This window comes from Balaenoptera borealis, assembly GCF_965194805.1.
Source record: "Balaenoptera borealis genome assembly, chromosome: 16".
Classification (NCBI taxonomy): domain Eukaryota; kingdom Metazoa; phylum Chordata; class Mammalia; order Artiodactyla; family Balaenopteridae; genus Balaenoptera; species Balaenoptera borealis.
The window spans coordinates 9,989,871-10,005,487 of record NC_138872.1 but is presented as its reverse complement, the minus strand read 5'-3'; the positions used below and the strand labels follow the sequence as shown (position 1 = coordinate 10,005,487).

Below are 15,617 nucleotides of genomic sequence, written 5' to 3'. Positions count from 1 at the left end.
AATAAGAAGACAAAGTCACTTTACAATAGTGACAGTTCTTAAGAACAGAACGCTTTCAACACCGGAAGGTAGCTTATCTTTCCAATGTCTTATCCAACCTCCATACCAACAGCCACTCAGCATCAGGAGGGTTTTGTTTCATCAAACCACAAAACCATGCAAACACCTTGACCCACTTGTGTCCGATGACTCTGCCCTTCGAGAGCTCAATCTGTAAAATGGGGCCAGCGTCACCTACTCCGGAGAGTTGCTGTATGGAGTCAAGATGTTTGTGAGGTTCAAGCACCATCTGGCACTGGCAGCTACTATCATTATGATTTTTGGAAGCCAACCCCAAAAGACAGCCATGATGACAAATTTTAAACCAAAACGTTTATAGATATAGACGCCGACTGCTAATGGTGACTGCCTGTTGAAAGGGAAAAATGAGGGGCTGTGAAAGGAGACAGACTTTTCACTGCACATCCCCTGGTATTGCTTGATTTTTTAAAAAGAAGTCAAGATTATTATTTTAAAAGAAAACATTTTAGGAGTGCAGGGCTTCTTATAAATGACTTTCATATTTCGGAGAGAGTATGCTGAGCTTTTTAGTTAAGTGAACATTTGACAAATGTAAATTTACTTAGTATCACTTAGATACTTAAGCCACACTAGAATCTTTAATTACAACAGCTACATGGCTAAGGCTTTTGTATTTGAACTGTAATATAAAACCAATATTTGGAGACAGCACACGTCAGAAAAAAATCCTATTCAAACATTCCATTCATGTCAAAAACAATCAAGAAATAGAGCAGTTTAAAATTATGTATCATATTTTCATAAGCTGTTCTGACTGGCAGGGGTAGTAAACTACAGCCTGGGGGCTAAATCTAGCCAACTACCTGTTAGTTTATTTTTCTAAGTGAAATTGTTATTGAGATAATTGTAGATCCACACGTAGTTATAAAAGTAACAGAGATCCCTTGTATACTTTGCCCTGTGTTTCTCATGTAACCTATCACCTGTTTTTGTATAATCCACGAGCTAAGGTTTTTTAGATTTTTAAACAGTTGAGAAAATTGAAAATATTTTGTGATGTGAAATTACATGAGATTCCAATTTCGGTGTCCGTAAAGATTTGCGGGAACACACGCACATTCCTTTACGTACCATTTCCAGCTGCTTTTGTGCTGTGAGGCCAGAGCTGAGCAGTTGCAAGTGACCGTACGACCCGCAAAGCCTAAAATATTTCCTACCAGCTTTACAGAAAAGTTTCCTGGCCTTTGGGCTGGAGACTGGGCTAGGGTCAGGAGAGAAATGAGTATCTGGAATAAAGATTTTTCTTTTAAAGACAATTTCTAAACGATGTCTGTACCATTGATTCCCTCAGATATCGATGTTAGAAATGTCTTCTTGCAACGAGGGACAAATGGACAATTAAATAAGAGGCAAATATGTCCAGTTTTTTCTCAAAATCTAGAGATGTCTATGTGTTTTGAAAGAATTACACAGAGGACGTGAATTTCTCTTAAGTATAAAGGGATCATTTATCAAAACTAAAAGAAATGAAGGTAGATTGTTTCAAATCCACAAGTACCACCAATACAACTGAAATAACCATTTCCCTCCCAGGTTGCTTAAAATGAACAAGTGCAGATAACCCTGTGCTGAATACTAGAATTATCTGCTGTTATTCATGTGTTACTCTCTCAGCCTTGGGTAAAAACCCTACCCTTAGCTTTAGGCTGAAGCCAGTCCGTTGTGACCTTTCCAGAAATAGGTGGTGCAGTGTGAGAGCACGTGAGTATGTGTAATGCCTCGAGAATTTCAGAATTGTTTGACAAACATACACTGTCTATTTTCTATAGGCCAAAGTCCCTCAAACTAACAGGTGAGAATCGAGCCATCTTAAGAACAGTTTATCAGAAAAGGGCTGTACGTAGGCATTACAAAGAGCCTTGTTCGGTGAACCCCTCCTAATGCAAGGTCTTTTGGGGGGTGGGTGAGGGGAGGCAGGGGTAAATATTTAAGTGCTGGTGCTACTAGATCTAGTTATGATGGAAAAAACTGCAAGTTCAAATTTTACCAAGAAAACCAGACCCCAGAAATTCCATTAGCATCAGAGGTCTTAACCTAGCGGCAAAGGGACCACGGATAGAATTTAGAGGGTCCAGGGATTTGGATGGGAAAGAAGATGAATCTTATTTCACTCGCCTCTAACTGAAATTGAGCATTTGTCAGTTTGGGATGTAGGTACCAAACCACAGAAGCATTCACAGGACCAGTGATTCAGTCAGCAAAGAAATCAGCTATTTTCATATAACATTCTGGTTGCTGTAGCTATCTTGAAATAACATTTATGCGCATCTCTCCTTCAAAATTAAGAGTATGGCTGACCCTTGAACAACACAAGTTTGAACTGCACTGGTCCACTTACAGGCAGATTCTTTTTTTTTTTCAAAAGTAAATACTACAGTACTACATGTCGTGGTTGGTTGAATCCATGCACATGGAGGAACTGCGGACATGCAAGGCCAAAGGCCGACTATAAATTAGACTAAGATTAAGCCCCGCATTGTTCAAGGGTCAACTATGGTTATTAACTAGGTCTGCTGCTACAGCCTTCATTTAATATAATGCTAATAAAAATGCACATAATCCAAGAAATATTTTGGTAACTATTTCAATATAACTGTTCTCCTTGGCAAACCTATACATTTTGTTTTATTCTTTTAAACATCACTCAGAGAAGGGATTCAGAGATTCCACTGGACTGACAAAGGGGTCCATGACTCAAAAAGCAATGAAGAAAACTGGCCTTAAGGCAGGTCTCCCAACCAGGTGGTGCTGGGTATTAGAAGGAGCTCCACTTGGAGGACACAGACACTGGTTCTAATCCTGACCAACTGCTGGACTTGGGTTCTTTACCTTCATTTTCTTCTCTATTAAAACAGAAGCGTCTCAAGGTGGGGCATATACAAGATCCTAGCCACGTGGCCCCTGAGAGAGGCTGAGCACAGGCTCAGGTGGCCACTCATACTCTTGGGAGTTCAAGTGCGGTTATCACCAATGATCAGTATTGAAGCAAAATGTGCTCAAACATTTTGTAACCTGCCTGTTGGGGGAATGTAACGTGGGTCATTCCTGCAATACTTGCCCCCAGCATGTGGGCAGACAGCCTAGGGACATTTTCCGATCATCCAACAACACCCATATTCAAAATTTTTTCCAATCCAACTATCGACCTCACCATTCGTGCAAAAGATCTTGTCCTTTTCCTGCCTCGACACTTAGAACTCAAATCGCTCCGTCCCCGATTCCCCTACTTCTGCCAGTGGAAGACACCCTAGTCTAAGTGGAGAGTCAGGCTGCAAATAACATACAGGCACGGGAGTCCAGCACACGTGGGTCTGACTTTCCTGTGTTAGCTGCACTGAGCAGGTTAACTTTTCTGAAGATTAGTTTTCTCTTGTAACGGCAAATACAAATGTCATTCATCGTAAGGTTTGAATGGAATCCGGCAGGGAAATGCTTGAACTTCATGGTTCACGGCGCTTCTTCCTCCCACCCAGAGCCCTGGCTGGCCAGCCCCAGCCAGGAGTCTTGTTTTCAAAAATTGAGACCTTTTCTGTACCAGTGATGCACACAGGCTCCCTTTTTAGGCATGTTTTCTTTCCTCACAGGACTGGCTGCGTAATTTGCAGGGCTTGATGCAAAATGCAAATGCAGGACCCCTTGTTCAAAAATTAAGAATTCCAAGACAGCAAAAGCAGAGCATGCACCCGAGTGTGAGGCCCCTCGTGACCGCGCAGACGGCAAGCACGCATGAAGACAGCCCTGCTCCTTCACTGGAGCAGCTCTTCCCACCTGGCTGCACATGAGAATCACCTGCAGAATTTTAGAAAGTACTGATGCCCAGGCCCTTCCCCACAGAGACAGACTCCAAATACGTCAGAGCTTTCCGGGTACTGCAGCCCAGAGCCACAGTTGAGACCCACCGGACTAGAGTGACAGAAAGCCTTGGAAGAATGCCATGGGCCAATACGCACAAAGAACAGACAGAGGGTGCCCCAACAAAGCCCTGATAAGACAGAAACGTTCATGTCCAGAATACCCTGGGTGTTCAGGACCTGTGCCAGGTGTTTCATAGCAAAGTCATCTCCAGCCTTCAAGAGCCTGCATTATTGCTCAGCATCTCCTTGCGGGGTTTTAACTCAGCAAGGCTACTCCAGAGCCACGATTTCCCAGCACCCTTTGCAACAGCCATGGCGTATGACCAGCCACGTAGCCAGGAGAGGTGAGCAGAAGTTTACGTGCAACCTTCCAGCAGTGCTAAGAAGAGGGAGGATGGCCTCCCCCTCCTATCTTGGCTGGAGCTTAAGTTGCCACCACCTTGGACCATGTGTTGAAGATGTGGGGCGGGGCTGAGAAGTAAGATGGAAACCACGATGCCCAGTGTCATAAGGTCACGGTACTAGTTCTTGGTTGTCCCCATCCCCCAGCCCCAAACAAAATAAACGAGAAAAAGACACACAGGTGAGCCAATTTCTGTTTTGGTGTTTTAAACCAGTCGACTTTATCATTAAGCCAAATGCCTGAAATGGCCCATTTTACAGACAAGCAAACTGAGAATCTGAGGCAAAATCTCTAGCCGGACGTCAGCCAGACAGTAGTGCCAGAGGCAGGGTTGTTCTTACCTCCTTTCTCCTCAACCCTGTTACCTTTTAACAAAAGAAGGCTCCTTTTGGATGGTTCTGTCATCACCTTACTCAGATCAACTTATTACTCTAACAAAATATGTATACTTTAAAATTGGAAACCCAGCCTAGTGCTTTGGTTAAAAATGTGGACTCTGGAGCTACACTGCCTGGGACTGACACCCAACTCTGTTCTAGAAGTTTCTTCACCTTCGTATCTGAACAAGAGGCAGAGACTAGGGTGAGGTGGTTGAGGCAATCCCTTCTGGTGCAAATAGAAAGTGGTACCAAAAATCTCACTGATCAAGGTGACTATTTTAATGCAATTTTCCTAAAAACCAAACGTAACGCAGAAAAGTCCACAATGAACAAAAACATCACACTCTTAAAGATAGGCCCAAGTCTGCCCCTGCATGGTCCTGCCTTAATTCCCAGGCCAACTGCTAATAAAACTTCATTTACAAAAACAAAGCAGCTGACCTGTGGGCCATAGTTTCCCAATTAAAAAAATACTGCTTTAAAACGAGTGCTTACTGAGTTTTGAGTGCCCTAGGCAAGTGCCTCCCTTGTCTCACCCTAGTTCCAGCTCTGGATGGCACCTGGGAGAAGTAGATGAGTTAACACAGGTCACGTTCTCAGCACAGTGTCTGGCTCAGAGTAAGGACTCACAACAACACAGCAACAGAAATTGAGGAGCATACTTTTTTAAGAAATTAAACCCAGGGACAAACAAAAAATTCATGTTCTGCAATGTTTAGAAGGCAGCAAGAAACCTTAATCAGAGGAGAGCAAGAGGGTAACATCTTGATTTCTGGACTCTTCACTGGAGATTTTATAGCTACACTGCCTAAGGATCAAAAGGACGCAGCTTTTCCCAGTGCCTAAGCTGGAACTTGCCTATCTCTTGCATGAAGCTGTACCTTCCTTAAAGGGATCCCAGGAAACTTGGCATTCTCAGTATTTCTCCCGTGTTTTCACCCATCAGCAATTACCCCGTTGCTTGCACTCAATAGCCCAGCTCAGGGGTCAGCAAAAGATGGCCCTCCAAATCATGGCCTGCTTTTTGTAGATAAAGTTTTATTGGCACACAGCTATACCCATTCACTTACCTGTTATCTACGGCTGCTTCGGTGACAATGGCAGAGTTGAGTGATTGTGCCACAAAGGTGAACAGAGTTGAGTACTTTCAACAGAGACTAAGGCCAGCAAAGCCCCCAAAATTTACTATCTGGCCTTTTACTGAAAAAGTTCGCCAACCCCTGGTCCAGGTGATGTCAAACTGCAAACATATTCATTAATCAATTTCCCCTTTCAGATCCATATTGACCTTGCGAAACAGAGCTGGGTGCAGAAACCATGTCAGCGGCCTCTTACCTACTATGGCTGCTTCCCAGCTTTATTTGGTGATTAGCTGTATATTTTAAGTCGCATCCTCATTTTATAAAGTTTTGCTGGAACACAGACATGTTCTTTTTCTTATAGTCTGGCTGCTTTTGTGCAGAGAGCTTAGTCACGAAGCAGACCTAATGGCTCCATAATGCCTCAAATATTTACTATCTGATCCCAAACTTTTTGCTGACCTCCGCTCTACTGGGCAACCAAATCTGCTGTGATACCAGCGTGGATCCAAGACCCTTGATGCCCATACAGGTGTGAAAAAATGTCTTCTAAAGAGGCTGATATTTTTCCTGTTTATCTGAAGAGCTATAACACCAGAAGTACAAGCAATGTCTCTACGATTTCGATCTATCGGTTCCCACTTGAAAGGTCAACAGCCCTTCTGTTACTAGAACAGAAACACAGATAAGACTCTTTGACAAACGGCAGAAAGGTGACAAAAGAATCTGTACAATGCACCAGCATTCAGTAACAAAACACTTCTGAACAACCAAAAATAGCTCTAAAGCAAAGAAATGATTAATTCTCTCTATCATTTTCATCTTTTCTTCTTACAAAAAGATCCAACAGTGCGTTATAACTCGCCTGAAGTCAGACTTAAATGGAATCAGATTTGTTCAAACAAAATTTCTAAAATAAGTTCTGTACCTCTATTTCATAAGTGACATAGTCCCCTGCATACAATCTATAAAAAAATGTTTTCACATCCTTGTTTCTAGTTCATCAAAAACAATGGATCTATTCAATGTTTTAAAAGCACAGATGTTTAGCTTGATGAGGACACACAAGAATTTGTATTAAACAAAGACTGTATTTGAAGAAAAGAACAAAGCAACTTTGGATAAATTATATATCCACTGGCATTCCATGGCCTCCTAAATTTCCGTCAAGTGAAATGTCCATTTACAAGAGGTTTGGGGTTTCTCATTTGTTGGTTCAGCAAACACCAAGGGCTTACTGTGATGAAAGACACTAGTCTCAGGCTTTCCCACGCATCATATGTCCCAGAACCAAGCCCAGGACCCACTGGGCCCCTCATCTCTTTTTATGAACACAAGTAGGCCAAGGTTGAATTTCACAACACACAATTACAGGCTGAGCTAGCGTCAGCTTGAGCTTTGGCGCCACCTACAGATCAAACTGCATTTCGCTTCACTACAGCACTAAGACACAGATCTCCTACGTGCATTTATAGAGAAAATTACTACGGGGCTGGGGCAGCGCCGCAGAACCCCACACCATAACCTGTCTATGGGAGACCATAAAAATGGAGTGTCCCTCTTACACCATTCTACAGATGAGCTTGCCTTTTTATTATAAGACAACAGATAAAAGGAACCACACAAAAAACGTAGAAGGCGAATACTCATAAACCACCACCCAGGTTAAGAAATAGAATTTTCCGGCCACCCCAGACCCTCCAGGTACCCCGCCATCACCTTCACCTTTCCCGCTCTACAGATGAGTGTAGTATTAGTTTTTCCATGTGGTCTAATTAGTTTCATAATTCCATCAGAGATGGATCGGTTTTAGAACTGGAATCCATCGCGAAGAAACTATCCCTATTGGAGGGCGCAGTGCTCGATGGACGCCCCCCGCCTTGGAACCGAGACAACCTGCTTAGACGATTCTTGGAGGGAAGACAGGGACACGGATGGGGGAGGGTCTCCACAGCGTTGCCTTGGCGCCTGCCTGCCCTCAGGCCACGGTGACTGGGGCCATGGCCTCTGCAGGCCTATTAAGCTGGAGCAGGTGTCCCTGCAGCTGGTGACTCAAGTCTGGCTCGACGGCCTGAGTGCAGAGGACCAGGCAGGGGCGCATGTCTGGCATTCCGGACAGCTGCCCACCCTCCCTGGCGGAACTAGAGGCACTGGCTGGGCTCCAGGGACGTCTCGAGCTGCCCCACGGAGACCAGGGTGCCCAGCTGCCCCGAGGCACTGCTCTCGGGCGGGAAGGTGACCAAGCCCGAGTTCTTGTTCTCACCGTGGTCACTGTGCTGCTTCTTGTGGCACCGCAGAGAGTCGCCCCTGACAAAGGAGGCGCCGCAGGTCTCGCAGCGGAAGGCCCGCTGGGTCACTATCTGGGCCACGTGCTGGCCACCGCTCTCTCGGGGCCCTTCCCTGCCCGGCGGGGCCCGGTTCTCTGTTTTGGTCTCGTCCCTGTGCACCTTGTCGATGTGCTTGGCCAGGCTGCTGGGCCGCTTGGTGTCGAAGCTGCAGAAGTCGCACTTGAATGGGCGGTCCTTGCAGTGGACCCGGCTGTGCACGCGCAGGGCGGCGGCGCTGGAGCAGGAGTAGCTGCATTCGGGGCACTTCTCAGGGTGGTCGGCCTGGTGCAGCCGGCTGTGCTCCAGGAGGTCGGCCCGGTCCCGGCCCTGGAAGGCGCAGTGCAGGCACTTGAAGGTGTGCTTGATGCGGACGTGCGACTTGAGGTTCGCCTTCATGGTGCAGCGGACGTCGCAGAACTCGCACTTGAAAGGCTTCTCCCCCGAGTGCACGATCATGTGCCTTTTCAAGTCCGAGCTGATTTTGAACTTGGCGCTACAGAGCCAGCACTGGAAGGGGGTGTCCCCTAGCAACGGAAGGTGTGTTTCCATTAGAGCAGGCAGGCAACACAGAACTCCCCCCAAACACACCTCAGAACACCTGGCCGCAGAGAGGTAGCTGGGTCTTTGAACTCCAATTACTTGTCACCTGGTAACACCACCACTAACCACGTATATTAACTCGCTTAATCCTCACGACAATCCTACGTGTGGGTACTACTACCCCCATTTTAATAGATGGGGTAACGGAGGCTCAGAGAGGTCAAGTTATTTGACCGTGGCCAAACAGCAGGGATTTGAATCCAGGCATCATGGCATCCAAGTCCACACTCTTCATGACACTTCCGTTTCAGATCTAAACTCACTTGACATCTCAAATTTGGACATGGAAGGAAGAAGTGTGGTTTATGTTACATACAACTGTTCCAAATCAAGCTAAGACTTACAAACGTGCTCACTTTAATGTTTAACCTGTATTATTACATCAGTTAACTGGCTTGTATTATTAAAGTTTTGTAGTTTCACAATGGCAGAATGAATTTTATTTATAAAATTAACCCATGAATATGGCAGCAGGAGAAGACAAATCATGAAATGCCATAGCCCCCTCTGTACTCCCTGGAGGCACTGCTAAGGGCTTAGTTCTTTTGGAGGTTGTTACTTTAAATATCATTGTCAGTTGACTATATGCAAAGATGAGATTCTTACTTATCCTACATATCCATCCTTTTCCCAAACTTCTCCTGCATTGTTGGTTGTGATTTTGACTCTTCTAGCCTTACTTTCTAAAATGAGTAATAGCTTCAACTTTTAGTTCATCAGCTTGAGAGGTTTAAGGATTCCTTTCTCTTTGTCACACTACCTTCTCCCTGCTCGAGAAATAGCTTTATTTTTACATTTAAGTTCGGTTTGCATTCTGACTTAATTCCCATGCTTTAACTAGTTGCTTTAAACTTTAGACACAAACCACAGGTAATGTATATTATGACTAGGTATGTGACATTCACCTGAGCCAAATTCTGCACTGGGATTACGTCCACTTCCACCTGGGCCAGTTGATCATGTGGCTAGTATCAAGTTCACCTTGATTCTCTTTTTACATTGAAGTATTTTGATTTACAATATTATCTTAGTTTCAAGTATACAGCATAGGGATTCAATATTTTTATAGATTATACTCCATTTAAAGTCATTACAAAATAATGGCTATATTTCCTCATGCTGGACAGTACATCCTTGTTGCTTATTTTATACATAGTAGTTTGTATCTCTTAATCCCATACCCCTATCTTGCCCTTCCCTTAATTCTCTTTTCTTACATGCTCACTTGGGGGTCACATTTTATCCTGCTTCTTGGCTTGTGCATTGAGGGAAAAAAGAATCTCACCATCATCTCAAAAGCCATCCAGTCTCTTAATTATGTAACATTTTACATGGATTTTGAGTTTCTGATTTGCTGAATTTCCTCTTAACCTTCTATATAAGTATCATCCTGATATTTCCCTTTATTGCAACCCCAGTCAGCTTCATTCAGATCTTCACATATCAAATATCTCATGCCAAATTTTGTTTCCTCCCTTGTTTGGCTAGAATTTATCTTCCAGTAACTTCCACTAGCCTGGTGGCTGGGAGTGAAGTCTCAAGTCCTTGCACATTGTTGTCTAGTCTACGTTCACACTTGAGATAGTTTGGTTGGGTATAGATTTGGTATATACCAAATCATTTCTCAACTTTGTGGGCACTGTTCCACTATCTCCGAGAAGCCAATATTACTGAAAAGTCTTTCTAGGTATGGATCTCTCCAGCCATTCCCTTTGTCCTGTGTGGCATCTTGTAAGCCCTTTCATCTCTCATGGTCCCTGAGAATTGAAAAATTTTTCTCATTTGATTTTCTCACTTCTCTTTTCTTCCTAGATCTAATCAGAAACCAGACTTCTATCTTCTTATCATCAGTTCTCCAACTTTTTTCCTGGTCTCTGGAAAGTTTAACTTTATAGCCAGCAACCTTAGATTCAATTCATACCTCTTTGTTCTGACTACCTTTCCTCATAAAACTCTTCTTGGATGCAACATTTCTGCCGGTGGGTAGATACCAAAGAAAACTGAAAAATTCTTGTAAGTTACCCAAGTACTCTGTTATCTCCAGAATTTGTTATTTGTTAGATCTGGCACATTTCATACCACTCATTTTCTGCAGATGATGAGATAATCCATAGTTGACATTTTACAGTTAGGAGGAGTAGACTGGTTTAAGGATTAGACATAGGTGTCATGGGTTTTACCTGTTACTGGATAGTTTAGACCATTTTGCTAATAGGCTTCAGCTTCTCCTCTGAACTCTGACCTTTGCAGCCCACACACCAGTTCCAAGTCCAGAACGCTCAATGCAGAGAGAAATTGGCTGGAAAGATTGGCTCCCAACACTATAGCTACCTCCCATTTGTCTGCTGGGACACAGTTTTCTTTATTCAATTTTAGATGTCAGTATATGCCTGTCTGCTTGCCATTTTCCATGAATTCACTGGAAATTCTCATTTTACGACTCTCCTTATGAGCCTCCCAATGCCCATTTTTCTGTGCCATGTTGGGTTGGTTGGTTCTATCTTGTTATTTCAACGGGGTCTCACAAAGAAGGGAAGGAAAAGCTTTTCTGCAAAGTCTAATTTCTAGAACTAGAAGTTTGTGACTTACAGTTACATTCAGGTGATTTTGCTACATGTTTCTGAATTAAGCCACGCAATCAGAGTTTAAGTTAAATGACAGAAACACTTAGTTTATACATCAGACTTTTATTGAGATACATCCTTTGCTTCCTGACTGCTGAATTGGATTATCATCCCCAGTGGTATTCTATGTAGTCAAGTTAGAGAACCCAGCTGTCAGACTTTCATGTTTTACTGAAAGCTGTTGTCCCGGTAGAAGAAACCACAAACTTCACAATCAACACAGAAGTTCCAAATTTCTTTACTTACACCCTGAAGTCATTTAAGTTGCTTGTGCTTTAAGTAAATGAACACTAAGGAATTAGAGGCAAGGGAGGCACCGAGGTTTCGAGGTGTGGGACTTACCTGTGTGGGACCGGAGGTGGACGGTGAGCTGGCTGGAGTTGCGGCTGGCGTACGGGCAGAGCTGGCATTTGTATGGCCGCTCGTCGGAATGTATCCGCAGGTGCTTCTTGAGGCTGCTGCTGTCCACGGCAGCATAATCACACAGGTGACACTTGTGGGGCTTCACGCTGGTGTGACACCGCATGTGCATGGTCAGGTTGTCCTTCCGGCTGAAGCACTTGTCACAGAACTCACACTTGTGTGGTTTGTCTCCTTCAAACACATAAGGAAGAGTCAAGGTTTTAAGGGTTTTCTCTACCAAGATGACTGCAAAGAGATGTGACCAAGGTGGTAGCCTGAGCATAGGGGTCTGCTTCTTCCTTCTCACCAAATGCCCAGAGATAGGAAGACACTGAGGTCTAGATTAGCACATTGGGAAACAAGTAGGTGTGCCATTCATTCATGGCTCAGAACTTCTGAAGGCTCCTAAGGCACAGAGATAGTATCAGACTGAAAGAAAATCATAGGCCAAACCTTGTTTGGGAAAACGAGAGTGGTCATAGAACTATTCAAGATCAGGGTTTCCCTGGTGGCGCAGTGGTTGAGAATCCGCCTGCCAATGGAGGGGACACAGGTTCCAGCCCTGGTCCTGGAAGATCCCACATGCCGCAGAGCATCTAAGCCCGTGCACCACAACTACTGAGCCTGTGCATCTAGAGCCTGTGCTCCACAACAAGAGAGGCCACTGCAATGAGAAGTCCGCTCGGCACAACTAGAGAAAGCCCGTGCACAGCAACGAAGACCCAACACAGCCAAAAAAAAAAAAAAAAAAAAAAGAAAGAAGTATTCAAGATCAGAGGGGGCAGGTGGAAGGGTATTGGAACAGCTTTCTGGCTCACTAGTTGATAAACCACATGGAGAATGGTCAGATTGATCCTTCCCTTACTTGTACTAAACCATAAGCAGCAATGGTGTCTACCTCCCAGGCTGTTAGGAAGTGAGCGTGCTTAGGCTGGAGAAACAATGTTAAAGGCCCCAAGTACCTAGAGGTACCCTGGAGAGCAGAGAACCCCAAGCCCAGAACATCACCACCAAACTGTTCCACGCATCCCCCCCATAACCACTCCAGACTGATCACATCCAAATAAAAATCTACCCAATAACCAAATGCTTGGGGAAAGTCAGAACAGAAAGGCATGCCCAACTCAAGAACCTGAAGTTCAAGAAAATAATTATTTCAACACTAAAAACAGACATGGATTTTTTTTTTTTTTTAATTAAAAAAATTTTTTTGGCTGCACCACCTGACTTGCGGGATCTTAGTTCCCCAACCAGGGATCGAACCCGGGCCCCCAGCAGTGAAAGTGTCACATCCTAACCACTGTACCTCCAGGGAATTCCCCAGACATGTGTCTTAAGATGGCTTATCTAGAGCCATTGTGGGACAGTGTCAGAAGCCTAGGAATGATGAGATCTTAAAGCTTTCAGAAAAAAATGCCCAGATGAGCACACAACTCCTCAGACAACACTGGATGGTAGCAAGATGGGAACAGTATCTGCAAAGTTCCACAGAAATTATATCCTGTACTTGAACTAGCATTCCATGGGAAGAAAAAATAAAGCCAGTTGACAGATGACGCAGGGTATCACACTTGAACCGTGTACGTCAGAACAACAACAAAAAGGTAAGTGGATAAGATGTGGGATACAAGTAATGAAATGGAAAGTACTGCTTCCAAACCACCAAAGAGAACCAATCATAAAAAAAGGGATACAACAGAACACAAAATGAGGTAAATATCAAACTAAACATCCCTTAGTACAAGAAACAAATGGATTAAATTTCCCATTAAAAATGTCAATTACATTTTTTTAAAAAAAAAGTCAGCTTAATGCTCTTAAGATACCCAAACAAAAATGGCAGCGAAGTAGAAAACGATAGAAAAATACTCTAGGAAAATGCTAAAAGACATCAGAAATATCAATATTAGGCAAAACAAATCATGGTGAAAGCCACTAAAAATTTTATACTGAGGAGACAGAACTCACTAAGTAGATGCGAATCAAACTTATGAATCTAACAAGGTTTCACAAAAGGTTTTTCAAAGAAAAGCTTGCAAATTGTAGGACATGTTTTGAAACAACTTTTGCTCAAGAATCAAAATCCAATTACAAACTCCCAAGAGATGAACAGGGGGAGCTCCATGTATCAAAGCCCATAGCTTAGTCACTTTTCAGGAGAATGTCTGTGAACTTCAGTTCATTTTAAACAAAAGGCTGAAAGCAAGCGAACCATATGCAACTCAAGAAACTAGAAGAAATGAAGATGAACAGCACTTGATCAATAAATACAAAAAATGGCTGTTAAAAAGGGAGGTTTGCTCAAAGAAAAGATACCAATAGGCCAGGGTTTTCAGTCTCGCCACTGCAACCATTTGGGGCCAGGGGATTCTTTGCTGTGCCCTGTCCCGTGCACGTAAGATGTTTAGCAGCACCCCTGACCCTTTCCACTAGATGCCAGTAGCACCTTCCTCCCCAGTTCTGAGAGTCAAAAAAGTCTTCAGATATTACCAAATGTCCTGGGGGGGGAGGGGGATAAAATTGTACCTGGTTGAGAACCATTTTAATAGACATTGGAAAGGAGAAAGGGGACAAGAAATAGACAAACTCAATCATGATTATTAAGTAGGACTTTACCCCAATCAGTTTAGAAGACTCAATAAAATGGTGATCATCCAGGAAGATATAAAATTACAGTCTGAATCAAGAAAGAAAACGGAGCAATAACAATTCAGAAAAACTGCTATGTCAGAGATGTACCCCAAGGTAAATTGTTTATTGTTCAAATATTCACTGTCCTTCCCAGGAGAATTATGCTGCATGGTCCCATCACTGCAGGCTTGGACATGTGACTGGCTCTGCCCAACGGAAGAGGAGCAAAACTGATGAGTCACTGTTAGGCAAATGCTTTTAAGAGCCAGTGCCTTGGGAATTCCCTGGTGGTCCAATGGTTGGGACTCCTGTTCGATCCCTGGTACAGGAACTAAGATCCTGCAAGCCACTCGGTGTGGCCAAAACAAAAACAAACAACAACAAAAAAGAGCCAGTGTCTGGTTGGCTACACTCGCTTCTCTTGCCCAAGATGACCTGTAACATTCCAGATCAGGGGTTGTTTGGTTTTTTTTTTTTTTTGAAGTATAGTTGATGTACAATATTATATATTTCAGGTGTACAACATAGTGATTCACAACTTTTAAAGGTTATATTCCACTTATAGTTATTATAAAATATTGGCTTTATTCCCTGTGAAGAGCAGGGGTTCTTTTTTTTTTTTTTTTAAATAAATTCACTTTATTTTTGGCTCTGTTGGGTCTTCGTTGCTGTGCGCGGGCTTTCTCTAGTTGTGGCAAGCGGGGGCTACTCTTCATTGCAGTGTGCGGGCTTCTCATTGCGGTGGCTTCTCTCGTTGTGGAGCACGGGCTCTAGGCGCACGGGCTTCAGTCGTTGCAGCACGCCGGCTCAGTAGTTGTGGCTCACAGGCTCTAGAGCACAGGCTCAGTAGTTGTGGCGTACGGGCTTAGTTGCTCCACGGCATGTGGGATCTTCCTGGACCAGGGATCGAACCCGTGTCCCCTCCATTGGCAGGCGGATTCTCAACCAGAGCAGGGGTTCTTATTTTGGGCCTCATGGATACAATTTAGGGGATCCAAGACCTTGCATGGGAAAGGATTAAATTTTTATCTCCATTACCTCTAACTGGAATTTAGCATTTCCTCCAATTATGGATGTAGTCAACAAACCATAATAATGGTACCCGAGACCCCCATTAATAGACATGAGCCATGTTCAGACCACATTCTACTTGCTGTAGTTCTCAGTACCCTTTACGCTCATCACTACTTCACAATTAAGATAGTAGACCAGCCACTGGATCTGAAAATTAACTGC

At 43.8% G+C, this 15,617-nt stretch overlaps 1 protein-coding gene across 3 annotated transcripts in view; it reads right to left on the bottom strand.

The window, feature by feature from the left end:
• Window positions 1-7,795: 7,795 nt before the first annotated feature.
• The window catches only part of ZFP64 (ZFP64 zinc finger protein), a 77,567-nt gene continuing 69,745 nt past the window's right edge, over window positions 7,796-15,617 (bottom strand). For all 3 annotated transcript variants that reach the window (XM_082362713.1, XM_082362712.1, XM_082362714.1), the window contains 2 exons: window positions 11,691-11,942; window positions 7,796-8,648 (listed from right to left, as the gene is read on the bottom strand). In XM_082362713.1, coding sequence (XP_082218839.1) covers window positions 7,939-8,648; window positions 11,691-11,942 — 962 coding nt within the window. In that variant the 3' untranslated portion in view covers window positions 7,796-7,938. The remainder of the gene's footprint in view (window positions 8,649-11,690; window positions 11,943-15,617) is intronic.